Here is a 23,074-nt window from a genome sequence, read left to right on the forward strand (position 1 = left end):
ATCCATTGATTCTCTTAGTGCCCAAATTTTTATCAATCTGTCTTATCTTTGGAGTATTTGATTATTCCCGTCTACGCATATTCCATAAATGTCAAATTTGGTGTGAACCAAATGTTTATTTGATTGCTTTATGACGGAATTGATTTAAAACACACTCGGTTGCTTTTAGCAAGGCCCATTGTGAGTAATATCAATTCTGTAAGAAAGAAAATTTCGTTTAACCTCCAGTTTAACCTCAGTTTTATCAATTTTAAAATCATACATTTGACTCTCTCCTTACTCCTGGCATAATCTTATTCAAGTGCCTCATCATGTTCGCCCATTCACTTCTCCTTTATAATTGTTACACTCCCTACCCCTCCCTAGACACACACACACAGACCCCCCCCCCACCAATCCTGAGTTTGACCCTGTGAGTCAATACCCTGCTTAAAACCCACCTTTTCAGTCAAGCTTTTGTCACCCATCCTAATATCACCTGCTTTGGCTATTTTTGTCTGGGTACACTTCTTTGAAGTGCTTTGGGACATTGTTCTACATTAAAGGCACTACATAAGTACAATAATGACAAAAATATGTCCTCTGTGTCTAAGTTTGCAGTCTCAAGTAAATTACTATTTGGCAAACCTACAGCAGATGAAATGTGATCAATCATAAAGGTGCTAAAACTCCTTTGTGATGGGGGAGGAGTTAAGATACTGGTTCCTGATTATGCTCCATAACACGATATCATGCATGCCTCAAAGTTCCATCACCTCTGCTGAGGAGTACAGGAACAACTTAATACTATGAAGGAAATGAAAAGAAACATGGGTGAATACATGTAAAGATGTTTTTTTTTAAATAGACATTGGCTACCTGAAAGGAGGACATATTGCTTTTGAGAGTTCTAAAGACCTGAGATGTTGACTCTGTTTCACTCTCTAAAGATGCTACCAGACCTACTGAGTATTTCCAGCATTTTCTGTTTATAGTCAGATTTCCAGCATCTGCAGTGTTTTGCTTTTGCTTTTGAGGGTGTCAGAGCGAAGATGAGAATTGTGTATTTTCTCTCTCCACCACTTTCATGGCTTAGAGAGCCATGGTATTGTAGTTAGCAGGCAGATGCTTTCTTGGACATGGGGAAAAAATTTATCTTAAAGTCTTTCAGTTTGAATACAGTGTACAAGTCGCAGACTTGTAATTGTTCCATGCAATGATTGAAACATGAGGCATTTGCAGAGCTTCATTAGCTAAAATCTGGGTATTAATTTCAGCTATTAACCTGAATTTCTTCTATTAATAGTTTTGGGCAGAACTATCTGTGTCTTCTATTAAGTTTGACATAGTTTTAACCATGTGTCTACAAGCATTAACAGTTGACATAACATTCTCATTTAAAATGGTCTTACAGACAAGGGAGGGAGGCAAACTGAACTCCTTTATTTTTCTCGCCATCTGTCTATAATTTTTGAAATAGACTGGCATGTTTCCCCAAGCCCCCTGTTTGTGAAGTCATTGTTAAAGTAACTTGCAGCAAACTCTCCTTAGGGTTAAATCAGAAGTATGGTTTACTCATACATTCAAACCCGGGGGATGGTCATTGCAACTACATACATACACACACAAATACACAAGAAGCAGGTAGGAAAGAAAAGAGTTTTACAGTCAGGAATAACTTAAAACAAAAAAACCCCAAAGCTAGTGAGATTAATTCATGTGAATGTTAGAGTCCAGAATTTCAGAGCCCAGTGAGGTTTCCTTCGCTTAGGAGTTAAAATTCAGGCGGGTTCAGCTAGCTGAAAGCAGGAATAACAGAATTCCATCAAAGTTGGTAATGACGCAGCAAGTTGAGGTTGCTATATAGAAACTTGGGCCACCGAATAGGCGATGGCAGGAGAGAACCTGGCTTCGAAGAGGTTTAGACTTGAGGCAGGCTTTGTTGCCAGACCAGCCCAGCTTCAGTGTTGACAGTCTGGATGTTAACAGCAGATTGCATTGGGAGTCCAGGAATGTAACATTGAAACTTTCCAAAGGCCAAATAAGCTTGGGGCATGTGGTGTTGTCCATTGATGTGTCAGTTTCAGGTTAACAGTCAATTTCTATGCCTGTGGTCAAAATTCATTGTTCACCTTAGGAGATGAATGGTGGCTATTAGCACCTCCGCAGATATAACTAGTTTCGATGGCTCTCCCTCTCTTTGTTATTAGTCCAGGCTGGGGAGACAGACTGTCTGCTCTTCCCTTGTTTCATTGATTGTAATGGGCCCACATAATGATAGGTGTGAGATTCCACATGGATGAGGGTCGAACTTTGTTCTGTAATTACTGTTGGAAGTTTCCAGAACTGCAGCCAACTAGCAAATCCTGTCTCTTTATGGGGTATGTGGAACATTCCTTGTTCCAGTCCTACTCAGGCCCCCTCCCACAACTCTTTCTCCGCCAAATCGATGACTGCTTCGTTGCTGCTTTATGCTCTCGTCTGGACCTGGAAAAATTTATTAATTTTGCTTCCAATTTCCACCCCTCCATCATTTTCACATGGTCCATCTCTGACACTTCCCTTCCCTTCCTTGACCTCTCTGTCTCAATTTCTGGTGATAGACTGTCCACCAATATTCATTACAAGCCTACCGACTCCCACAGCTACCTTGACTACAGCTCCTCACACCTCGCTTCCTATAAGGACTCCATCTCATTCTCTCAGTTCCTTCGCCTCCATCACATCGGTTCTGATGATGCCACTTTCCAAAACAGTTCCTCTGACATGTCTTCCTTCTTCCTTAAACGAGGTTTTCCACCCATGGTGGTTGACAGGGCCCTCAACCATGTCCGGCCCATCTCCCACGCATCAGTCCTCACACCTTCCTCTCCCTCCCAGAACCATGATAGGGTCCCCCTTGTCCTCACTTATCACCCCACCAGCCTCCACATTCAAAGGATCATCCTCCCCCATTTTCGCCAACTCCAGCATGATGCCACCACCAAACACATCTTCCCTTCACCCCCCCTGGTGGCATTCCGCAGGGATCGTTCCCTCCGGGACACCCTGGTCCATTCCTCCATCACCCCCTACACCTCAACCCTCTCCCACGACACCTTCCTATGCAACAGCAGAAGGTGCAACACCTGCCCCTTTACTTCCCCTCTCCTCACCGTCCAAGGGCCCAAAAGCTCCTTTCAAGTGAAGCAGCATTTCACTTGCACTTCCCTCAATTTAGTCTACTGCATTCGCTGCTCCCGATGTGGTCGCCTCTACATTGGAGAGACCAAAGGCAGACTGGGTGACTGCTTTGTGGAACACCTTCGGTCTGTCCGCAAGCATGACCCAGACCTCCCTGTTGCTTGCCATTTCGACACTCCATCCTGCTCTCATGCCCACATGTCCATCCTTGGACTGCTGCAATTTTCCAGTGAAGTTCAACACAAACTGGAGGAACAGCACCTCATCTTACAACTAAGCACTTTACAGCCTTCTGGACTGAATATTGAGTTCAAGAATTTTAGATCATGAACTCTCTCCTCCACCCCCACCCCTTTCCGACCCCCCCCCCCTTTTTCCAATAACTTAAAAAGGTTTTTCTTTTCCCACCTATTTCTATTATTTTTAAATGTATTTCCATCCATTGTTTTATCTCTACCTTTTAGCCTATTTCGATCCCTTCCCCCCACCCCACCCCATTAGGCCCCACTAGTATCTTGCTCGTCCTGCTTTCTACCCTTAATGTCACCTATTAGCACATTTCTTAGATAATATCACCACCGTCAAAACCTCTTTGTCCTTTTGTCTATGACATCTTTTGGCAATCTCCACCTATCACTGGCCCTCTATCCAGCTCTACTTATCCCACCCCCCCTTAAACCAGCTTATATTTCACCTCTCTTCTATTTTTCCTCAGTTCTGTTGAAGAGTCATACGGACTTGAAACGTTAACTGTGTTCCTCTCACAGATGCTGTCAGACCTGCTGAGTTTTTCCTAGTATTTTTATTTTTGTTTTTGTTGTGTAGCAAATTATATGACCAGTTGCAGCCAGGTTTTTGGTCCAGCAAAGTCCATTTTTAAATAAGCAGAAAGTAAGGTTTGATTTACATAGTTTGATTTTTTTTCATGTTTTATGGGCATGACAGTATCAAAAATTACCAATTGGTAATGTAGCATTTACAATGATATATTTGGAAAACTAGAATTCCTAGGAATGTGTGTTATATCCCTGAGATAAACTGCTGGGAATGACTTTTCACTAATTTTAAGTAATTCCTTTTCAGGTTTTCGTAAAAATGATGAGATGAAGGCGATGGAAGTTCTTCCAATACTGAAGGAGAAGGTTGCGTTCCTCTCAGGTAAGGCAAACTAGTTTCAATTTTAAACTATATTTTTTTCAAGAATTCGCATCCATATTCATAGTGTATTTGTGCTGCTGTGGTTGTATTAATTTACAATTGCAAGGAGAGTAATGAAAAATAAAAAAAACAAATTGATTAAGCAAGGATAACTTTTTAAGAGAAACGATGTAGATGAATTATTGAATGTAGACAATCTTATTGGACATGGAATGTGTGTCAATGTATGATAAAAATCTCTGGTCTCATAGTGACCTCTGGTTATTTCAGTATAATGCTTGCAAATAGTAAGGTATTTGGTGTGACTAGAATAGGAGGGAATGCAATAAGATCTAAATCTAATTTACAGTGCAGGTATGCAAATGCATGGAGCATGGCAAATCGGGCTGCTGCACTGCAGCTGCAGATAGACATCATGGGATATGATGTTGTGGCAATAATAGAGACTTGGCTCAAAAAAAAAGGCTCTAAATGTCCCTGAACACAGGGTGTTATGCAAAGATAGGGAGGGAAAGCAAGGAGAGGAGTGGCAATATTGATTAATGAGAATATTACAGTACTGGAAAATGAATATTCTACAAGGGTCAAGGATGGAAGCTGTTTAGTTGGAACTAAGAAAGATTTGAGATATCATTTTGACTGCAGGATTTATTCTATACCGTTACACTACTGGGTTTATTCTCTGGGCTACAATGGGAAAGATATAGAGGAGCAAATTTGCAAGGAAATTATAGAGTTGCAAAAGCTATAGACTAGGTATAATGAGAGACTTCTGTTATCCTAGCATATAGACAGGGTATAATAATTATGAAGAGGGCAGAGAGGGGAAAGTTTCTTGCATGGGCATAGTAGAAATTTCTAGATCGGTATGTTTCCAGCCCAACAAGAAAGTAGGCATTTTTGGATCTGGTTCTAAGGGATAAGGTGACTCAAGTGGGCCAAGTGCCAGCAGGGGAACATTTAGGAGACAGTGGTCATAGAATCAGAGCATCATAAGGTTTAGATTAGCTATGGAAAAAGACAAGAAGCATTCTGGAGTAAAAATACTTAATTGGAGGAAAGCCAATTTCAATGGGATGAGAACAGATCTGGCCCAGGTCAAAAATTGGCAGATAAAACTGTAATGGAACAGTGGGCTGCCATTAAAGAGAAGAGGGTTCAGATACAATTGAGATACATTCTCACGAGGGGAAAATGTAGGACAAACAAAGCCAGAGCTCCCTAGATGACGATAGAATAAGATGTGGCAGAAAAAGGATGCATATGTCAGATGTCAGGTTTGATACTCTTTCGAGTTATCAACAGTCACAGATTGCAACTCTTTCGAGTACAAACACAGTTCTTGGTTTCCAGGAGTGGGACATGAACCCACAACCCTCTGATTCAAAGGCGAGGGTGCTATGAACTGAGCCACAGCTGACACCTCAGATGTCAGGTTGATGATGCAAGTGAGAGCCAGGCCTGACTATTGAATGATCAGAGAGGATGTAAAAAAGAAATGAGAAGCAAAGAGAAAACTAGCAGCTAACATAAAAGGGAATCCAGTAGTCTTCTATAGGCATATAAATAGTAAAATGGCGTTAAATGGAAGAGGGGGGTGAGTTAAGTACCAAAAAGCAGAATTATGCATTGAGGTCGCGGGCATGGTGAAGGTACTAAATGAGTACTTTGTATCTGTCTTTACTAAGTGTTATGACCAGGTGAGGAGGGGTTTAATCACTCCTCTCTTTTACCTTTCCTCGTTTGGTTGTAGCACAGGTTTTGAATTTTAAAAAGGATGGTGTATTGTTAACACACTATATACTTGACTGTGTGCAGTTTTTAAGAATTAAGACAGAGATATTCTTGAGTTAAACGCTAAACCCAACCCAGGTAGAATAATTAAAGATGTACAATTATGTCCTACTAATGCTTGTAAACACACACACTGAAACCCCAAGCATGCAGAATAAAATACAGCTTTACAGAGTATCAGAGGTTCAAATTGGCCAAGTTAAAGTGCAGATTAAAAAAAGGAAAGTCAATAAAGATTCACTGATTGTATCAGGAAGTGTTGGTTCTTCAGCTGAGACTGTTCAAAGCTGTAGCTGGTATGTTCCTTTTCTTTGGTAACACTGTTGTAGAAATCCAATGGCCTTCAGTAGAGTCTCTGCAGGAATGTCTGCTGTAGGAATGTAGAGACACTTTTAACTCAACAAAACAGGGTTCAAGGCTTAGATGGAATACTGTAGACGGAGAAAGGCAGCATTCTCTCCGGCAGCTAGAATATCTCTGCCTAAATCCCAAATTCAAACATCCATACAAATGGTTGTATCACATGACCACTCTCCATGTTGTTTCTATATTTCAAAAGGAAGTTGATCAGCTCATGTTTTGCAACAGCTTCTCTTGGCCATTGTGAAAGCTGAGCTGATTAATTTTTAATGCTCCAGAAATTAACTCCTGAATGGATAATTCTCCCTTTTGGATGAGATAGGAAGGAATCTTTTTCACAGCAAGGTCATTGTCTATTGAGGCCTCCATAGAACCTCCTCCTTAATGAAATGGACTGTGGCTACACAGATGCAAATTTCCAAATTGGCAGCCATTTTACGTCATCACCTTTGTGTTCCGGTGAAACGTCTCTTTTATAAAATGTTTAATATGTGAAAACAGCCAATGAGCTATCAAATTAATTCCATTTAGCACATCTTTGTGACACAAGAAAGACTATGTTTCCAAAACCACAGTGAAGGAGGAGCTAGTTGAGACACAGGATGAACCAAACATTGATAAAGAATAGGCATTTGGAAGGCTCGCTGAACCAAATAAGTTGATAAGTCTACAGGACCAGATCTGATGCACCTGAGGATGGAATGGATACAGCACAGGAGCAGGTTATTTGGCCGGTCATGTCCACATCAGATCTCTGCAACAGCAACTCATCTAGTCCCAATCCCCCATCTTTCCATCGTAGCCCTGCAGATGTTTACTATTCAGATAATTCTCTTTTGAAGGCCTCAATTGAATCTGCCTCCACTGCACTCAGACTGTCCATTCCAGATCCTAATCACTGTAAAAAGGTTTTTCCTCATGTCTCCGTTGCCTCTTTTCTCAATCATCTCAAATCGATACTGAGGGAAGTAAGGGTGGAAATTGCAGCCATGATCTTCCAATCCACCTTCGATACAAGGGGGGTGCTAGAGGACTGGAGAACTGCAAATGTTGCACTCTTGTTCAAAAAAGATTATAAGATCAGACCAGACAGTTTGACATCAGCTTTTAGAAAAGATAATCCAGGACAGAATGAACAGTCACTTAGACAAATGTGGCTTCATTAAGGAAAGCCAGCACAGATTTGTTAAAGGCAAATCCTCTTTAGCTAACTTGATTGGGTTTTTTGATGAGGCAATAGAGAGGGTTGATGAACTGAGGGTAAAGCAGTTGATCTGTCCGTGGACTCCCAAAGGTGTTTCATTAAGTGCCACGTAACAGGCTTGTCAGCCAAGTTAAACCCTGTGGAATAAAAGGGACAGTGGCAGCATGGATATAAAGTTGGCTAAATGACAGGAAAGAATAAACGACAAATGGCTGCTTTTCAAATGGGAGGAATGTAGATAGTGGAGTTCTCCAGGGATCAGCCTTCAGACCACTGCATTTCTTGATCAGTATTAATGATCTAGACTTGGTTGTGAAGGGCACAATTTCAAAATTTTCACATGACACAAACCTTTGAAGTATTGTGCACTGAGGAGGAGGATAATGATGGACTTCAGGAGGACTTGGACAGGCTGGTATGGGTGGACATATTGTAGATGAAATTTAATACAAAGAAGTGTTAAGTGATACATTTTAGAAGAAAGAAAATGAGGAGAAACAATATAAAATAAAGGATACAATTCTAAAGGTGTGTAGGAGCAGAGAGATCTAGGCGTGTATATGCACAAATTTTGGAAGTGGGCTGAGCAGATTGAGAAATTGGTTAATAAGATGTATGGGATCCTGGGCATTAAAAATAGAAGCATCGAGTACAAAAGGTTAAGGTAAACTTTTATAAAACACTGGCCTGACTTCAACTGGAATACTGTGTCCAGTTCTGGGCACCACATCTGAGGGAGCATGTAAAGGCATTGGAGAGGGTGCAGGAAAGATCTACGAGAATGGCTCCAGGGATGAAGAACTTCAGTTAGGTGGATAGATTGGAGAAGCTGGGGCTGTCCTCCTTAGAGGAGAGAAGGCTGAGAGGTGAATTGACAGAGGTATTCATAATCATGAGGGATCTGGACAGAATAGACAGAGAGAAACTGTTTCCATTAGCAGAAGGGTCAGAACCAGAGGACACCGATTTAAAATGAATGGCAAAAGAGCCAAAGGTGACATCAGGAATAACATTCCTGTGCAACTGTTTAGGTTCTGGAATGCACTGCCCAAGCATGGGATGGAGGCAGATTCAATTGTGGCTTTCAAAAGGGAATTATCTGATGATGAAAAAAAATGCAGGGCTATGGAGAAATGGCAAGGGGGTGGAGTTGCTCTTGCAGAGGACTGGCGTGGACACGAAGGCTGAACAGCCTCCTCCTGTGCTGTACCCATTCCATGGTTAATCTTGGAATTAATTAAAGAATTTTGCCAATGTTTAAAGTGCATTGTTCAAAAGTTCCAATTATGAAGCTTGAAAGTAGAGATCAAACAAAGACTAGACTGGAATAGTACATTTTCTGGTCCATAGGATGTTTGTGAACATGTTTTTCCACTTTTGGCATCTGACACATCTAGTTTGGATATTGTCCAGGTCAAGAAAAAAAAGTAAAGCTTGTTCCACTGTACTTATATCATTACATTAAATTGAGAAAGGCATCTTTTAGTACAATATTGTTAAATGTCTTTGTTTACAGGGACTAACCACCAGTGTCTAATCATGTGCAGGTTTTGACCTATTGACTTACTTCGACAGTTTGCAATTTTTAGACTACCATAAACTAGTGTAATTTAGGAGCTGTACAGCATTTAGAAAGAGAAGGCTTCCCTCTCATCATTCTGAGATGTTGCTTAAATCAAGCTCTATATTTATTTATTTGTTGCCTTTCCTCCTGAAGGCCCTGGCTCTTGTTGTGCTATGCTGCACGGATATTGAATGCTCTCTAGTACCTCAAATAAGTTTTTTTTTAATCTGAGTGTCTTGGCAGGATGCATGACCTTGAAGGGAATCATAGCTGATTTCCTTAACTGATGTCTATTTTCCCGCAGACATCTATGGATATAAAATGAAGCATGGGTATTGATCAGGAGGAGGAATGCTGGCTAATTTTTATCCTCCTTACCCCAAGGACATGAAGCCCAGTTAAAAAGCCCGAGGTGATATCAAATATCTCAATATAGATAAGGAATCAGACCTTGGACCTTCAGGAGGGCATGCCAGGAGCAGTACCAGGCATAACTAAAAATGAGGTGTCAACCTGGTGAAGCTATAACACAAGACTACTTGCATGCCAAGCAGCATAAGCAGCAAGTGATAGAGCTAAGCGATCCCACAACCAACGGATCTGATCTAATCTCTGCAGCCCTGACGCATCCAGCCATGAATGGTGGTGGACAATTAAACAACTCACTGGAGGAGGAGGCTCCACAAATATCCCCTTCCTCAATGATGTGGGAGCCCAGTACATCAGTGCAAAAGATAAGGCTGCAGCATTTGCTACAATCTCCAGCCAGAAGTGTCAAGTGGATGATCCATCATGTGGAGTGAATCGAATTGGCTGAAGACTGGCATCTGAGATGCTGGGGACCCCCGGAGGAGGCCAAGATAGAGTCATAAAGTCTCTCTGACTCTATCTCGGCCTCCTCCTCAGGAGGTCCCAGCATCTCAGATGCCAGTATTCAGCCAATTCGATTCACTCCACATGATATCAAGAAACAGCTGAAGGCACTGGATACTGTAAAAGCTATGGGCCCTGACAATATTCCAGCAATAGTACTGAAGACTTGTGCTCCAGAACTTGGCGCCCCTAGCCAAGCTGTTCCAGTACAGCTACAACACTGGCATCTTTCTGGCTATGTGGAAAATTGCCCAGGTATGTCCTGTACACAAAAGGCAGGGCAAATCCAACCTGGCCAATTAATGCCCCATCTAAGTCCATTCTCGATCATCGGTAAAGTAATGGAAGGGGTCATCAATAGTGCTATCAAGTGGCACTTGCTTAGCAATAACCTGCTCACTGACGCCCAATTTGGGTTCCGACAGGGCCAATCAGCTTTTGACCTCATTACAGCCTTGGTTCAAACATGGACAAAAGAGCTGAACTACCGAGGTGAGGCGAGAGCGACTGCTCTTGATATCAAGGCCGCATTTGACTGAGTGTGGCATCAAGGAGCCCTAGCAAAACTGGAGTCAATGGGAATCAGGGAAAACTCTCTGCTGGTTGGAGTCATGCCTAGCACAAAGGAAGATGTTTGTGGTTTTTGGAGGTCAGTCATCTCAGCTCCAGGGCATCACTGCAGGAGTTCCTCAGGGTGGTGTCCTAGTCCCAGCCATCTTCAGCTGCTTCATCAATGACCTTCCTTCCATCGTAAGGTCAGCTGATAATTGCACAATGCTTAGCACCATTTGCGACTCCTCAGATACTGAAGCAGTCCATGTCTAAATGCAGCAAGACCTGGACAGTATCCAGGCGTGGGCTGACAAGTGGCAAGTAACATTCGCGCCAAACAAGTGTCGGGCAATGACTATCTCCAACAGGAGAGAATCCAGCCATCGCCCCTTAATGTTCAATGGCATTACCATCACTGAATCCCCCACTATCAACATCCTGGGGGTTACCATTGACCAAAAACTGAACTGGATTAGCCATATAAATACTATGGCTACAAGATCAGGTCAGAGGCTAGGAAGCATGTGACGAGTAACTCAACTCCTGACTCCCCAAAGCCTGTTCACCGTCTACAAGGCACAAGTGATGGAATACAACCCACTTACCTGGATGCAGCTCCCACAGCACTCAAGAAGCTTGACACTGTCCAGTACAAAGCAGCCCGCTTGATTGGCACCACATCCACAAACATTCACTCCCTCCGTCACCGACATACAGTAGCAGCAGTGTGTACCATCTACAAGATGCACTGCAGGAATTCACCAAGGCTCCTTAGACAGCACCTTCCACACTCATGACCGCTACCATCTATAAGGGCAACAGATAGATGGGAACACCACCATCTGGAAGTTCCCCTCCAAGTCACCCATCATCCTGACTTGGAAATATATCGCCGTTCTTTCACTGTCGCTGGGTCAAAATCCTGGAACTCCCTTCCAAACAGCACTGTGGGTGTACCTACACCACATAGGCTGCAGTAGTCCAAGAAGGCAGCTCAGCACCACCTTCTCAAGGGCAATTAGGGATGAGCAGTAAATGTTGGCCCAGGCAGAGAAGCCCACATCCCGTGAATGAATAAAATCAAATGTAGAAACTGACGTGTTGCTGGATGATGACACCTAGAGGCAGCATGTTGGTGAGAAATGGGCGGGGAGCTAAGGATGTCCCCATGGAACTCCAGCTGTAACAATGCAGGAGTGGGAAGAGAAACCATTGGACATGATTCTATGGCTATGATTGGATAGAGAAGAATAGAACTAGACCCAGCTAGACAGTGGAGCACTGGCATTGGAAGAAGATGGTATGCTTTGCTGTGTTAAAGGCTACAGACAGGTTGTGAAGGACAAGGCAGGATAGTTTACCATGGTCTCAGTCACAGAGGATGCCATTTGTGACTTTAATAAGGGCAATGTTGATGCTGATGTGGGATGAAAGCCCAAGAGGAGGGATTTAAACATGGAATTGTGGGAAAGATGGGCATAGCTTTGGATCTCAAAACTCAAAACTTTGGGACAACCCCAGTTCAGAAAGCTAAACCATAAATTTGCTGCACAGTATGAACATTTCACACATGTACTTGTTACATATTGCTGAAATTCTAATAACATTGAGAAAAATATTTAATATTTTTCTTTCCCATTTTACATGTGTGGCCAGAGTGAAGAAAATATTTAACAGTGGCAACAACATGTTTAAAAACTTTGGAGGAGAAAAGAGGTTTGATATGGGGCAGTAGCTTGCAAGGCCAGAGGAATCAAGAGTGGGTTTTTTGAAGAGGGGGTGATGATGGCAGCTTTGAAGATGAGGTGGACAGTACCTCAGGAGAGGGAATGGGGAACAATATCAACTAGCATGGAGGCCAGGAAGGAAGGTTGAGTGGTCAGCAGCTTTGTGGGAATTGAATTCAGGGATCAGGACATGGGTCTAATGAACAGGATGTCCTTGGAGAGGGCCCTCTCCAAGGGCTCTTAGGGCCCCAAGGGCCCTTTGTATCAATTTGAAGAAAAAACATATAAACAGATTAGTGGTAAGCCAGAGGATTGGGAAAGTTTTAAAAACCAACCAAAGATGACCCAAAAAAAATAGAGGGAGAAAATAAACTTTGAGGGCAAACTAGCAAGTAACATAAAAACGGACAGAAAGAGTTTTTTTAAATATATAAAAAGGAAGAGAGAGGCCAAAGTGAACATAGGGCCCTTAGAGAATGAGGCTTAGGAAATAATAATGGGGAACCAGGAAATGGCAGAAGAGTTGAATAAATGCTTTGCATCAGTCTTCACGGTAGAAGACACTAATAGTATTCCAAAAATACTAAATAATCAAGGGGCAAAAGGCTGGGGGAGGAAATAAATACAATAACTATCACTAGAGAAAAAGTACTAGGGAAACTATTGGGGCCAAAGGCCGATTAAGACCCTGCATCCTAGGATATTAAACGAAGTAGCTACACGGATAGTGGATGCACTGGTAGTAATGTTCCAAGAATCCTCAGATTCTGGAAAAGTCCCAGGGGATTGGAAAACTGCCAATGTAACACCCTTATTCAAAAAGTGAGTGAGATGAAAAACAGATAGCTAAAGGCCAGGTAGCTTAACATCTGTCATTGAGAAAATGTTATAGTCTATTATAAAGGATGTAATAGTAGAGCATTTAGAAATACATAATATAATCAAACAGAGTCAGCATGGCTTCCTGAAGGGGAACTCATGTCTGAAAAATGTATTAGAATTCTTTGAGGAGGTAACAAGTAGGATAGATAAAAGGGAACCAGTAGATGTAATATATTTGGATTTCCAAGAGGCGTTCGATAAGGTACTACACATACGGCTACTTAATAAGATAGGAACCCATGGTGTTGGGGGTAGTATATCAGCATGGATAGATGATTGGCTGACTAACAGAAGACAGAAAGTTGGGATAAAAGGGGCATTTTCAGGATGGCAATCTGTAACTAGAGGTGTGCCACAGGGATCAATGCTGGGGCCACAATTATTTACAATATATATTAATGACTTGGATGAGGAAAGTGAATATACTATCGCCAAATCTGCAGATGACACAAAAATAGGTGAGAAGGCTAGTGGTGAGGATGACACAGAGTCTACAGAGGAATATAGACAGGTTAAGTGAATGGGCAAAAACTTGGCAGATGGAATATAATGTGGGAAAATATGAGGTTATGCACTTTGGCAGGAAGAATAGAGGAGCTGAATATTATTTAAATGGAGAAAGACTGCAGAAAGCTGCAGCACAGAGGGATTTGGGGGATCTCGTGCATGTATCCCAAAAAGCTAGCATACAAGTTCAGGTAATAGGGAAGGCAACTGGAATGTTGGCCTTCATTTCAAAAGGAATGGAGTATAAAAATATGGAAGTCTTGCTAAAACTATACAAGGCACTAGTTAGATCACACCTAGGATACTGTGAACAGTTTTGGTCCTCTTATCAAAGGAAAGATATACTGGCATTGGAGGCAGTCCAGAGAAGGTTCACTAGGTTGATCCCAGGCATGGAGGGATTTTCTTCTGAGGAGAAGTTGAGTCGGTTGGGCCTGTACTCATTAGAGTTTAGAAGAATGAGAGGTGACCTTATTGAAACATATAAGATTCTTAGGAGGCTTGACAGGGTAGATGCTGAGGTTGTTCTCCCTTGTGGGAAAGTCTAGGACCAGAGGGTATAATCTCAGAGTAAGGGAGCGCCCATTTAAAACAGAGATGAGGAGCAATTTCTTCTCTGAGGGAGTGAATCTATAGAATTTTTTACCGCAGAGGGCTGTAGAGGCTGGGTCATTAAGTATATTCAAGGTTGAGGTAGTCAGATTTTTAATCAGTAAGAGATATCGAGGATTATGGGGAAAAGGCAGGAAAGTGGAGTTCAGGATTATCAGATCAGCCATGATCTCATTGAATGGCGGAGCAGACTCGATGGGCCAAAAGGCCTATTCTGCACCAATGTCTTATGGTCTTATGGCATGAAGGAAGATATGAGAGAAGCCAGAGCAATGTGAGTTCAGGGCTGGGGCAGTTGGAAACCGTAGAAGTTTGACTTGGTGTGCTAGGGGTAGGGTGGAAAGCAGCTGATTAGAGGTTCTCAACTTGGTGGTGAAGAAGTCCATATCATTGAGGTCTATGTCCCTTGGACTTAAGGGAACGAAGATGAAGGCCATTCCTGTTGACCACCCAGAATGAGAGTAATGGTTTTAATGGAGACAAGTGCATCACACTGCATAGTTTACCCACTAAGGTCATTAAAGCTAATTCGACAAAGAATCATAGGCATCTATCTCCATTAGAGAGAGACAGTATTATATGTAGCTTGTGGGGCAAGATGCAGAGGCAGGCACAGGGATTGAACCTGTGTTATTGATGTCATTCTGCATTGTATTCTCGCCATCTAGCCAACTGAGATAACCTATTCCTTATGGCATCCAGAGCTACCGGGGGGGTTGTTCCTACCTCCTGTGCCTGTCACTCCCCTCACGTGCCTCTGACTTCACTTCTACACGAGTTCAATTTTACGAGACAAAAAATGACTCTTAAGATCAATATTCTCAAGATTCAGTGGAAGGACGATTTTGGTTCCACAATTAAGCATTTTATTACTTATTCATGAATAGATGTTCTACTTTGCAATGACCACACGCATTGTCAGATCTGGTTTTTATTTTTGCATTTCCCACCCTACTTTATAGCAACATTTTGGCAGTTTGTGGCTATGGCGTCAGGACAAGCAGTGTGGTGAAAGCATGTCCAGTTCATTATCGAAACCATTGAAAATTAAGATGTTGGATTTAATCACATAATTTGACCACATACTTAGTGAACCTCATTGTGACTCTGGTGCAAATTTGTAAACTCAAGGCTACCGGCTGTTGACAGGATATTAGATTGGGATTTAGGCTTTTTTCCTGGGTTTTCATGTGTAATAAATTTGAAGTCTTGTCCAATAGTTCAAGCTCACTCCATATTTAAGCAAAATTGAGAATGAATATTTTACAATATTTGAGCAGCAGTCTACAAGGAACAGTTGAGAATTGCATTCCTCCACTGATCCTTAGGTAGAAGGCATGGTCCATTCCTTGTCCCAATTACTCATGTGCGTTTCTACACTTGATTGGCATCCTCCTTGGCTCTTCTACACTGAGAATGACCCAAATCTCCTTGGATATACCCCAAAAACATGAACTACATAAAAATCCGTACACTCTTAGGCCCAATAAGTTCTGTGCCCAAGCACAGACCTTGTGCCTCTCTTATTTGCTTTTACCCTTAGAACAAGCAATCTAGCAAAGCTTAATATTGAATAATAGTAAAAAAAGGGATTATATTTGAAAAAATATCAGAAATTCTCAGTGTATTCCTGCAGACATAAAAGAGATGGGTGTCACGCTGTTCTCTTTCCTCTCTTCTAAGAATAATAGTTTTTGGAATAAGGAGGGCACTTTGGTACTGCAACATCCAACACTCAACAAACTGTCCTAAAGCATTGTATTTTGCAGAACAGCAGTTCTAGCAAACAACTTAGTGCAATTTAAAGCTTGTAATTCCTAAACCCTCAATACCCTTGTAAGCCATTTTTTAATTATTCGGCATAACACAACTCAAAAGGATCAAAGCACCACACTGAGTAAACTCATGTAACCGTTGACACAATCAAAGCAAAATCAACATTGAACAAAAGGCACGATATGATACATTACTAACATCTACTTTATTTCACTACCTCTATGCAGTAAACGGTAGTGAAATTCTTAACTTAATCATAAATAGAAAACTAATTATGTTTGGACTTATAATAATACAATCTTAACTAAATTCAATTAATAGAGTAGTTCAGTTCAGAATTACAGTGTCACAACCTTAACTTGTTCTGCTTAACAAGGCATGACAGTGATATCTAGTTTTGAAAATAACACTACATGCTTGTCAAATTTATTTGCTTTCATCTTAAGTAATATCAAATGTTCATTTCCTCTTTGTCAATATTTAGATGATGCTAATGTAAAAGTGTAGAACTTCTTTAATAAAGTAGAAGTTTATTTACTAGATCCAGAACAATTCCATTTTCTGCATTATGCTCATTCCAGCCTCTGGAACGCATCTTCACAAAGGCATTTAAATTTCTTTTTTTACTCGTTTTTTAGGTAGCTTAACACTAAGCACATCCTTTATATTGTTCATTATATTTTTGCTTCTCCCAGCATATATTAATGAGACAACACTTATGTGACAACTGTTGTGGTGCTCTGAAATATGCTTGAACAAACTTGTCCTGACTTGAAATTTAAGGCAAAAATGTTCTCAATAATGCAGTTTATCAAAACTGAAGCATTATTTCAGCCATCAATCATAAAACTAAAAAAATACTCAATCATAAAATATGAGTTTCTGTAAAAGAAAAAACAAGCATATCTTTATGGATATTTTGTTTCTGTGAAGTTGTTCAATTAATTATTAAATTAAACAAGCAGCATGTTAATAATGAAATTAATTCTAAAACTTTGGAATTTTTGAGGTTAGTTATAAAGAAGAACTGCATTTTACTGATACACTGATATGGTGTTTCCTCCTGGTGAAACTTATCTTGTTAGTGATATCCAAAGCCATTTGGAGGAATTATAATTAGACTTTGGTTACCAGACTCATTCACCTGCAGGTATTAGCCACAAAGCGAAGCTCACAGTTCTTACTTATTTGCGGTCTGTCAGGTTTTTTGGCCTGAACAAAAATCCCAGAGACGCATCTAAGAATGACCCCAGGCAATTACAAACTTTAGAATGGCCTGAGTTTAAAGCATAACTATCTATTGTTAAGGATGCACTGGTAATGTACAGTATCCATTTATTGTGTAGTAAAAGTAAATCATGTCCTTCAGCAGAAAATTCCTCATTCTCAAAGACTCATTAAAGAAAAAGATAATGTTGCATTTTACACTCAGGTCATGATTCGTGGGACATTGCAAACTAACTTAAAATGGTTGTTCTGGATCTTTTAACAAGAATATTAATGTGGGAAGGATGATTTACAACCCTGGACAGAATGCATTCAGTGGATTGAACAACTAGAAATAATTTGTGATTGGAGTTCCATAAAATGACAATTTTGATTCTGTACCAAATCAAATATGATATAGGCTATTGCTTGCCAAGCTATTTCCCAACACACTTTATTTTTGTTCACCACAAATCTTAGTTTTTTGAATGAACTAAAGCTTACAGTGGGGTCAGGATAGGAGGTTTGTCAGAAAGAATTGGAGTAGCTGGGTCTCTGGAGATCAGTGCTAGATGGGTTGAGGTAGGGACATCATGCGATGTTAGGGAGGTGGAAGTAGGCAGTCTTTGCAATGGTGAGGGTGTGGAGCCAGAAGCTCAACTCAGGGTCAGATAGAATTCCAAGGCTTCGAAAAGTCTGATCAGCTGAGACAATGGTGAGAGCAATGAATTTATAATGAAAGCCAAAGATAATGTTTCGATATTCTCAGTTTTTTTGGTGACAGATTGGCTGCCGCATCTGACATACCAACAGTGACTCCACTTCAAATAAACTACTACTTTGGCTAAAAAGCGTTTTGAGATGTCCGGTTGCCATGAAAAGTGCAATATAAATGTAAAACTGCCTTCCGCCCGGCTCTGCCGGCTTCCACCCCCCGCCCCCACCGCCTTGCCTCCCTGTCTCCTGCTATCGCTCCCTCCCTCTTTTGCCCCCTTCCCTCCCTCTTTGGCCCCCCCTCCTTCTTTCTGCCTCCCTCCCTCTTTGTTTCCCCCCTCCCTCTTTCTTTCCCCCCTCCCTCTTTCTTTCCCTCCTCCCTCTTTCTTTCCCCCCTCCCTCTTTCTTTCCCCCCTCCCTCTTTCTTTCCCCCCTCCCTCTTTCTTTCCCCCCTCCCTCTTTCTTTCCCCCCTCCCTCTTTCTTTCCCCCTCCCTCTTTCTTTCCCCCCTCCCTCTTTCTTTCCCCCTCCCTCTTTCTTTCGCCCCCTCCCTCTTTCTTTCGCCCCCTCCCTCTTTCTTTCGCCCCCTCCCTCTTTCTTTCGCCCCCTCCCTCTTTCTTTCGCCCCCTCCCTCTTTCTTTCGCCCCCTCCCTCTTTCTTTCGCCCCCTCCCTCTTTCTTTCGCCCCCTCCCTCTTTCTTTCGCCCCCCTCTCTCTTCCTCTCGCCCCCCTCCCTCTTCCTCTCGCCCCCCTCCCCCTCCCTCTTCCTTTCGCCCCCCCTCCCTCTTTTCCTCTTTCTTACTTATCCAAGTTAAGCCTGACAGCACAAAGGTAATTCGAAGAAAAATGATGGAGAAGTAGAACTGGGCATCATCTACTTTTCTGAAAATTAACTATAATTTGATCAGTTGCACTCCAAAGGGCAACCCAGAATTTCTGCAGCCAGTAATAAATTCCTAATGAAAATTGAAATTTCAGTGCCTTCAGGTAGGAGCCCTTTATGTTCACATACAGAAAACCAGTAAGCACTTTTTACCCCAATGCTTTACAGAAACCAATTAAATTTGCCCATTTTGATCAAACTAAAATTTTATTTAAAAATCAAAAAGATTAAATACACAATGACATAAAATTGACTTTTTACTAAATCCTGACAGATTTTGGATCTATCACACATACTTCTTTGAGGCTGCTTCACATGTAATATTAAACTTTAAATGAAGATGGTATGCTGGCAACTAGCAATCACTTTCCTGACATTTGGTTGCATGGATTCTGAGTATATTTCCTGAAAGGTGGATTTAAATGCCTCATTAAATATTTCAAATTGTACAGAGTTTTCATCTGATGAGCAGAAATCTACAAATTTGGGGAACCACAACTACAAATAAGTTTTTAATAAAAACATAAAACAGTTGAAATACTCAGCAGGCCTGGCAGCATCTGTGGAGAGAGAAACTTATAAGTTTAGCTTGGCTAAGTTTGAAGCCATGTCCTTGAGTATTCAGTTAAAGGGGGATAAAAACTCACTGTGTTAGTTACCAGATGATGAGACTGACTTTATTTTGCTATTTAGCACATATATGATGAGGAATTTTCATTTCAGGCAGAGCTTGCACTGTAGAGTGTTGGAACATCCCATTTTAAGATGGCCATGTAGTTGACCTTATACAGCACTACTATGAAGAGTGACTTCTGTGTAGATGTCAGGTACTTATTGATGTAAAGTGGGTAGGGGACATCAATAACATCTTACATAGCAACTGTAATGTAATAAAATGTCCCAAGGTGCTTTACAGGAGCATCATAAAGCTTAGTATAGCACTGAACTACAAAAGGTGATATTAGGTCAGATGACCAAAGGCTTAGTCAAAGAGTTTAAGTTTTAAGAAGTATCTTAAAGGAGGAAAGCAAGGCAGATAGTTGTAGAAACTCTCTAGGAATTCCAGAGCTTAGGTCCTAATCAGCTGAAGGTGTGGCCACCAATAGTGGAGCGATTAAAATTGGGATGCTCAGGAGGCTAGAATCAGACGAGCGCAAGAATCTTGGAGGGCTGTGGAGCTGGAGAAGATTACTGAGATAGGGAGGGGCGAGCCCATGAAGGAATTTGAAAACAAAGATGAGAATTTTAAAATCAACATGCTGTTTGATCAGAAGCCAGTGTAGGTCAGTGAACACGGGGGAAGACAGATGAACAGGACGTGGTGCAAGTTAAGATACGGGCAGCAGAGTTTGGGATGACCTCAAGTTCACGGGGTAGAGAATTTGGGAGAACAGGTAGGAGTGCGTTGGACTAGTCATTGGCTTCTCGTCAGTTGGTCATCTCAGTGTGACACAGATGTTAGAGCTATAGCTATTATACTGATTAAAATCACTATTTACTAATCTCTTGCTTTGGGTTTGCTCCATTTTATAACATTTAATCTCTTGTAAAAAGGGCAGTTTCCTTCCAAATAAACTGGTAAGGAAACTCATTACAGGAACATTTTTCAGAGAAGACTGAAGAATTGCATTTGCTATTACTTGCTTGTCTTTATTTGTCCTTGAATATTTTTTTCTTCAGGTGGGCGAGATAAGCGTGGAGGTCCTGTCTTGACATTTCCAGCACGTAGCAACCATGACAGAATAAGACAAGAAGATCTTAGGCGGCTTATCTCCTATTTAGCTAATATTCCCAGGTATGACAAATACACTGCATTTATTTATCCTGAAAAATATACCCGTGTAGGAATTTTATAGTACTACGTTTTCCCTCCAGAGCTCTTAATTTGTTACCTTCAAAATGTGAACCAATAATGAAAACATAAATATTTTACCAAACATATATATATCATTGAATTTTACTTAGTGGAAGACACTAAAGGGATGGTAAGTACATAGAGAGCATTGAAAATAGTTCTTTGTGACTGATGATGTCGGATTGCAAGTACTTATGGCAATATAAGTTGCTGGACACAATTGGAAGATGATGCTTTTGTTCTTAAATATTGACTTCTCTGGTTTGCAGTTCAAAACCCTTTATGCATGTACAAATGCTAAATTTGATGAGTAATATCATACTGTGCACTTCAGTAATACCTCCCATAGTTTAAAAAAAGTCTTGATTTTGTTTTAAGTACAATTTATACACTGAGTGGTTTTGTTCCACAGGGTTTGAAAGCTGAATATTTGCAAGTTACCTTAGGACTTATAGAAGAAGGGAGAAACAGCTTCAGTTTCACTTCCATTAGCCCAGATATGATATATTTACCCCACCTCTCTGTGTCTTTGATTTTGGTTTCCCCAGCTTTGATTCAAAATTGCAACCAGAGGTTACACTAGGAATAAATTGTAGCCTCTGCTGCTTTGTTTCTGGTTTGAATAATACAGATTATCTGAAAAAAGAGTGAAAATTAACAGATATATATGAGGTGGTGGTAACATAGCAGGAGGTGGTGGCATAGTGGTATTGTCACTGGACTGGTAATCCAGAGCCCAGGGCAATAGTCTGGGTCCGAAGCCCACCATTGGAGATGGTGGAATTTGAATTCAATAAAAATCTGGAATTAAAAGCCTAATGATGACCGTGAAACCATTGCCGATTGTCATAAAAACCCATCTGGTTCACTAATGTTCTTGAGGGAAGGAAATCTGCTGTCCTTACCTGGTCTGACCTATATGTGACTCCAGACCCACAGCAATGTGGCTGACTCTTAACTGGCCCTCTAAACAAGGGCAATTAGGGATGGGCAATTAGGGATGGGTAATAAATGCTGGTCCAGCCAGCGATGCCTACATCTCATGAATGAATAAAAAAAATATATGCACACATTGATAGAGGATAATAAATATAGATTAATTTCAACATACTTTGGTAGTTATAGAAACTAGAACAATTTTTTATGCACCATGTGATTTGAACATATCACTTTTTGGTGACCTAGTTTGGATTCATTTTTAAAGCCCAATCAGAAGTGAAGGCAGAATACCTGGTGTTCTTACTGATTGTAATAAGGAATTAAAATTAATGTAATGAATTCTTGCCATTTTTCTAGTATCATATCAGCAGGGGAATCCTGCTGAAAATTGGTGATTGCATTAAAGAATTTTATTTAATTTGCAAGACTGAAATATATAAAACTGCTGATGACTTTCAAGTAGACTGAGTAGTGGTCAGTAAGGGATTTCTAAACCTTGGAATAAAGATATTATCCGTAAAGGAGGTTGGAATGTAAGGTTTCTAAGTCGGGAGAACTAATTTCTATAAACATAATAGTATATAGTACATATCATTGTATTATAAATCATGCCATTTTACTAATATGGAAATGTAAAGCATAAAACACTTTAAACTGATTATTTAAAACTTGTACACAAGTCTCAAATAAATTTAAACATGGCTTATTTAAAAGGGTGACAGTGTTCAAGTGCCAAAATGTTGAATTTAGTTTTGCTTACCCAGGTGCTTACTTCTACACACTTAAATATGCAGAAATTGTGAAGTTTGCCAATTGCATCAAGAATAAGCAAGTTGTGTTAATATAGAACAAAGAACAAAGAAAAGTACAGCACAAGAACAGGCCCTTCGGCCCTCCAAGCCTGCGCCGATCATATTGCCCGTCAACTAAAACATTTTGCACTTCCGGGGTCCGTATCCCTCTATTCCCATCCTATTCATGTACTTGTCAAGCTGCCTCTTAAACACCACTCTCGTACCTGCTTCCACCACCACCTCTGGCAGCGAATTCCAGACAATCACTACCCTCTGCGTAAAAAAAACTTGCCCTGCACATCTCCTCTATAGTTTTCTCCTCTCACCTTAAATTGTGTCCCCTAGTAATTGACTCTTCCACCCTGGGAAAAAGTTTCTGACTATCTACTCTGTCCATGCCACTCATAATTTTGTAAACTTCTATCAAGTCGCCCCTCAATCTCCGTCGCTCTGGTGAGAACAATCCGAGTTTCTCCAACCTCTCCTCATAGCTAATAACGTCCAGACCAGGCAG

General features: G+C 41.0%; 1 protein-coding gene across 4 annotated transcripts in view; it reads left to right on the forward strand.

The window, feature by feature from the left end:
• The window catches only part of LOC144678972 (triple functional domain protein), a 663,567-nt gene that overhangs the window by 203,758 nt on the left and 436,735 nt on the right, over positions 1–23,074 (forward strand). For all 4 annotated transcript variants that reach the window (XM_078539119.1, XM_078539117.1, XM_078539118.1 and 1 more), the window contains exons 2-3: positions 4,246–4,320; positions 20,653–20,767. In XM_078539119.1, the coding sequence (XP_078395245.1) occupies positions 4,246–4,320; positions 20,653–20,767 (190 nt within the window). The remainder of the gene's footprint in view (positions 1–4,245; positions 4,321–20,652; positions 20,768–23,074) is intronic.

This window comes from Cetorhinus maximus, chromosome 3, assembly GCF_964194155.1.
Source record: "Cetorhinus maximus chromosome 3, sCetMax3.hap1.1, whole genome shotgun sequence".
NCBI classification, from domain to species: Eukaryota; Metazoa; Chordata; class Chondrichthyes; order Lamniformes; family Cetorhinidae; genus Cetorhinus; species Cetorhinus maximus.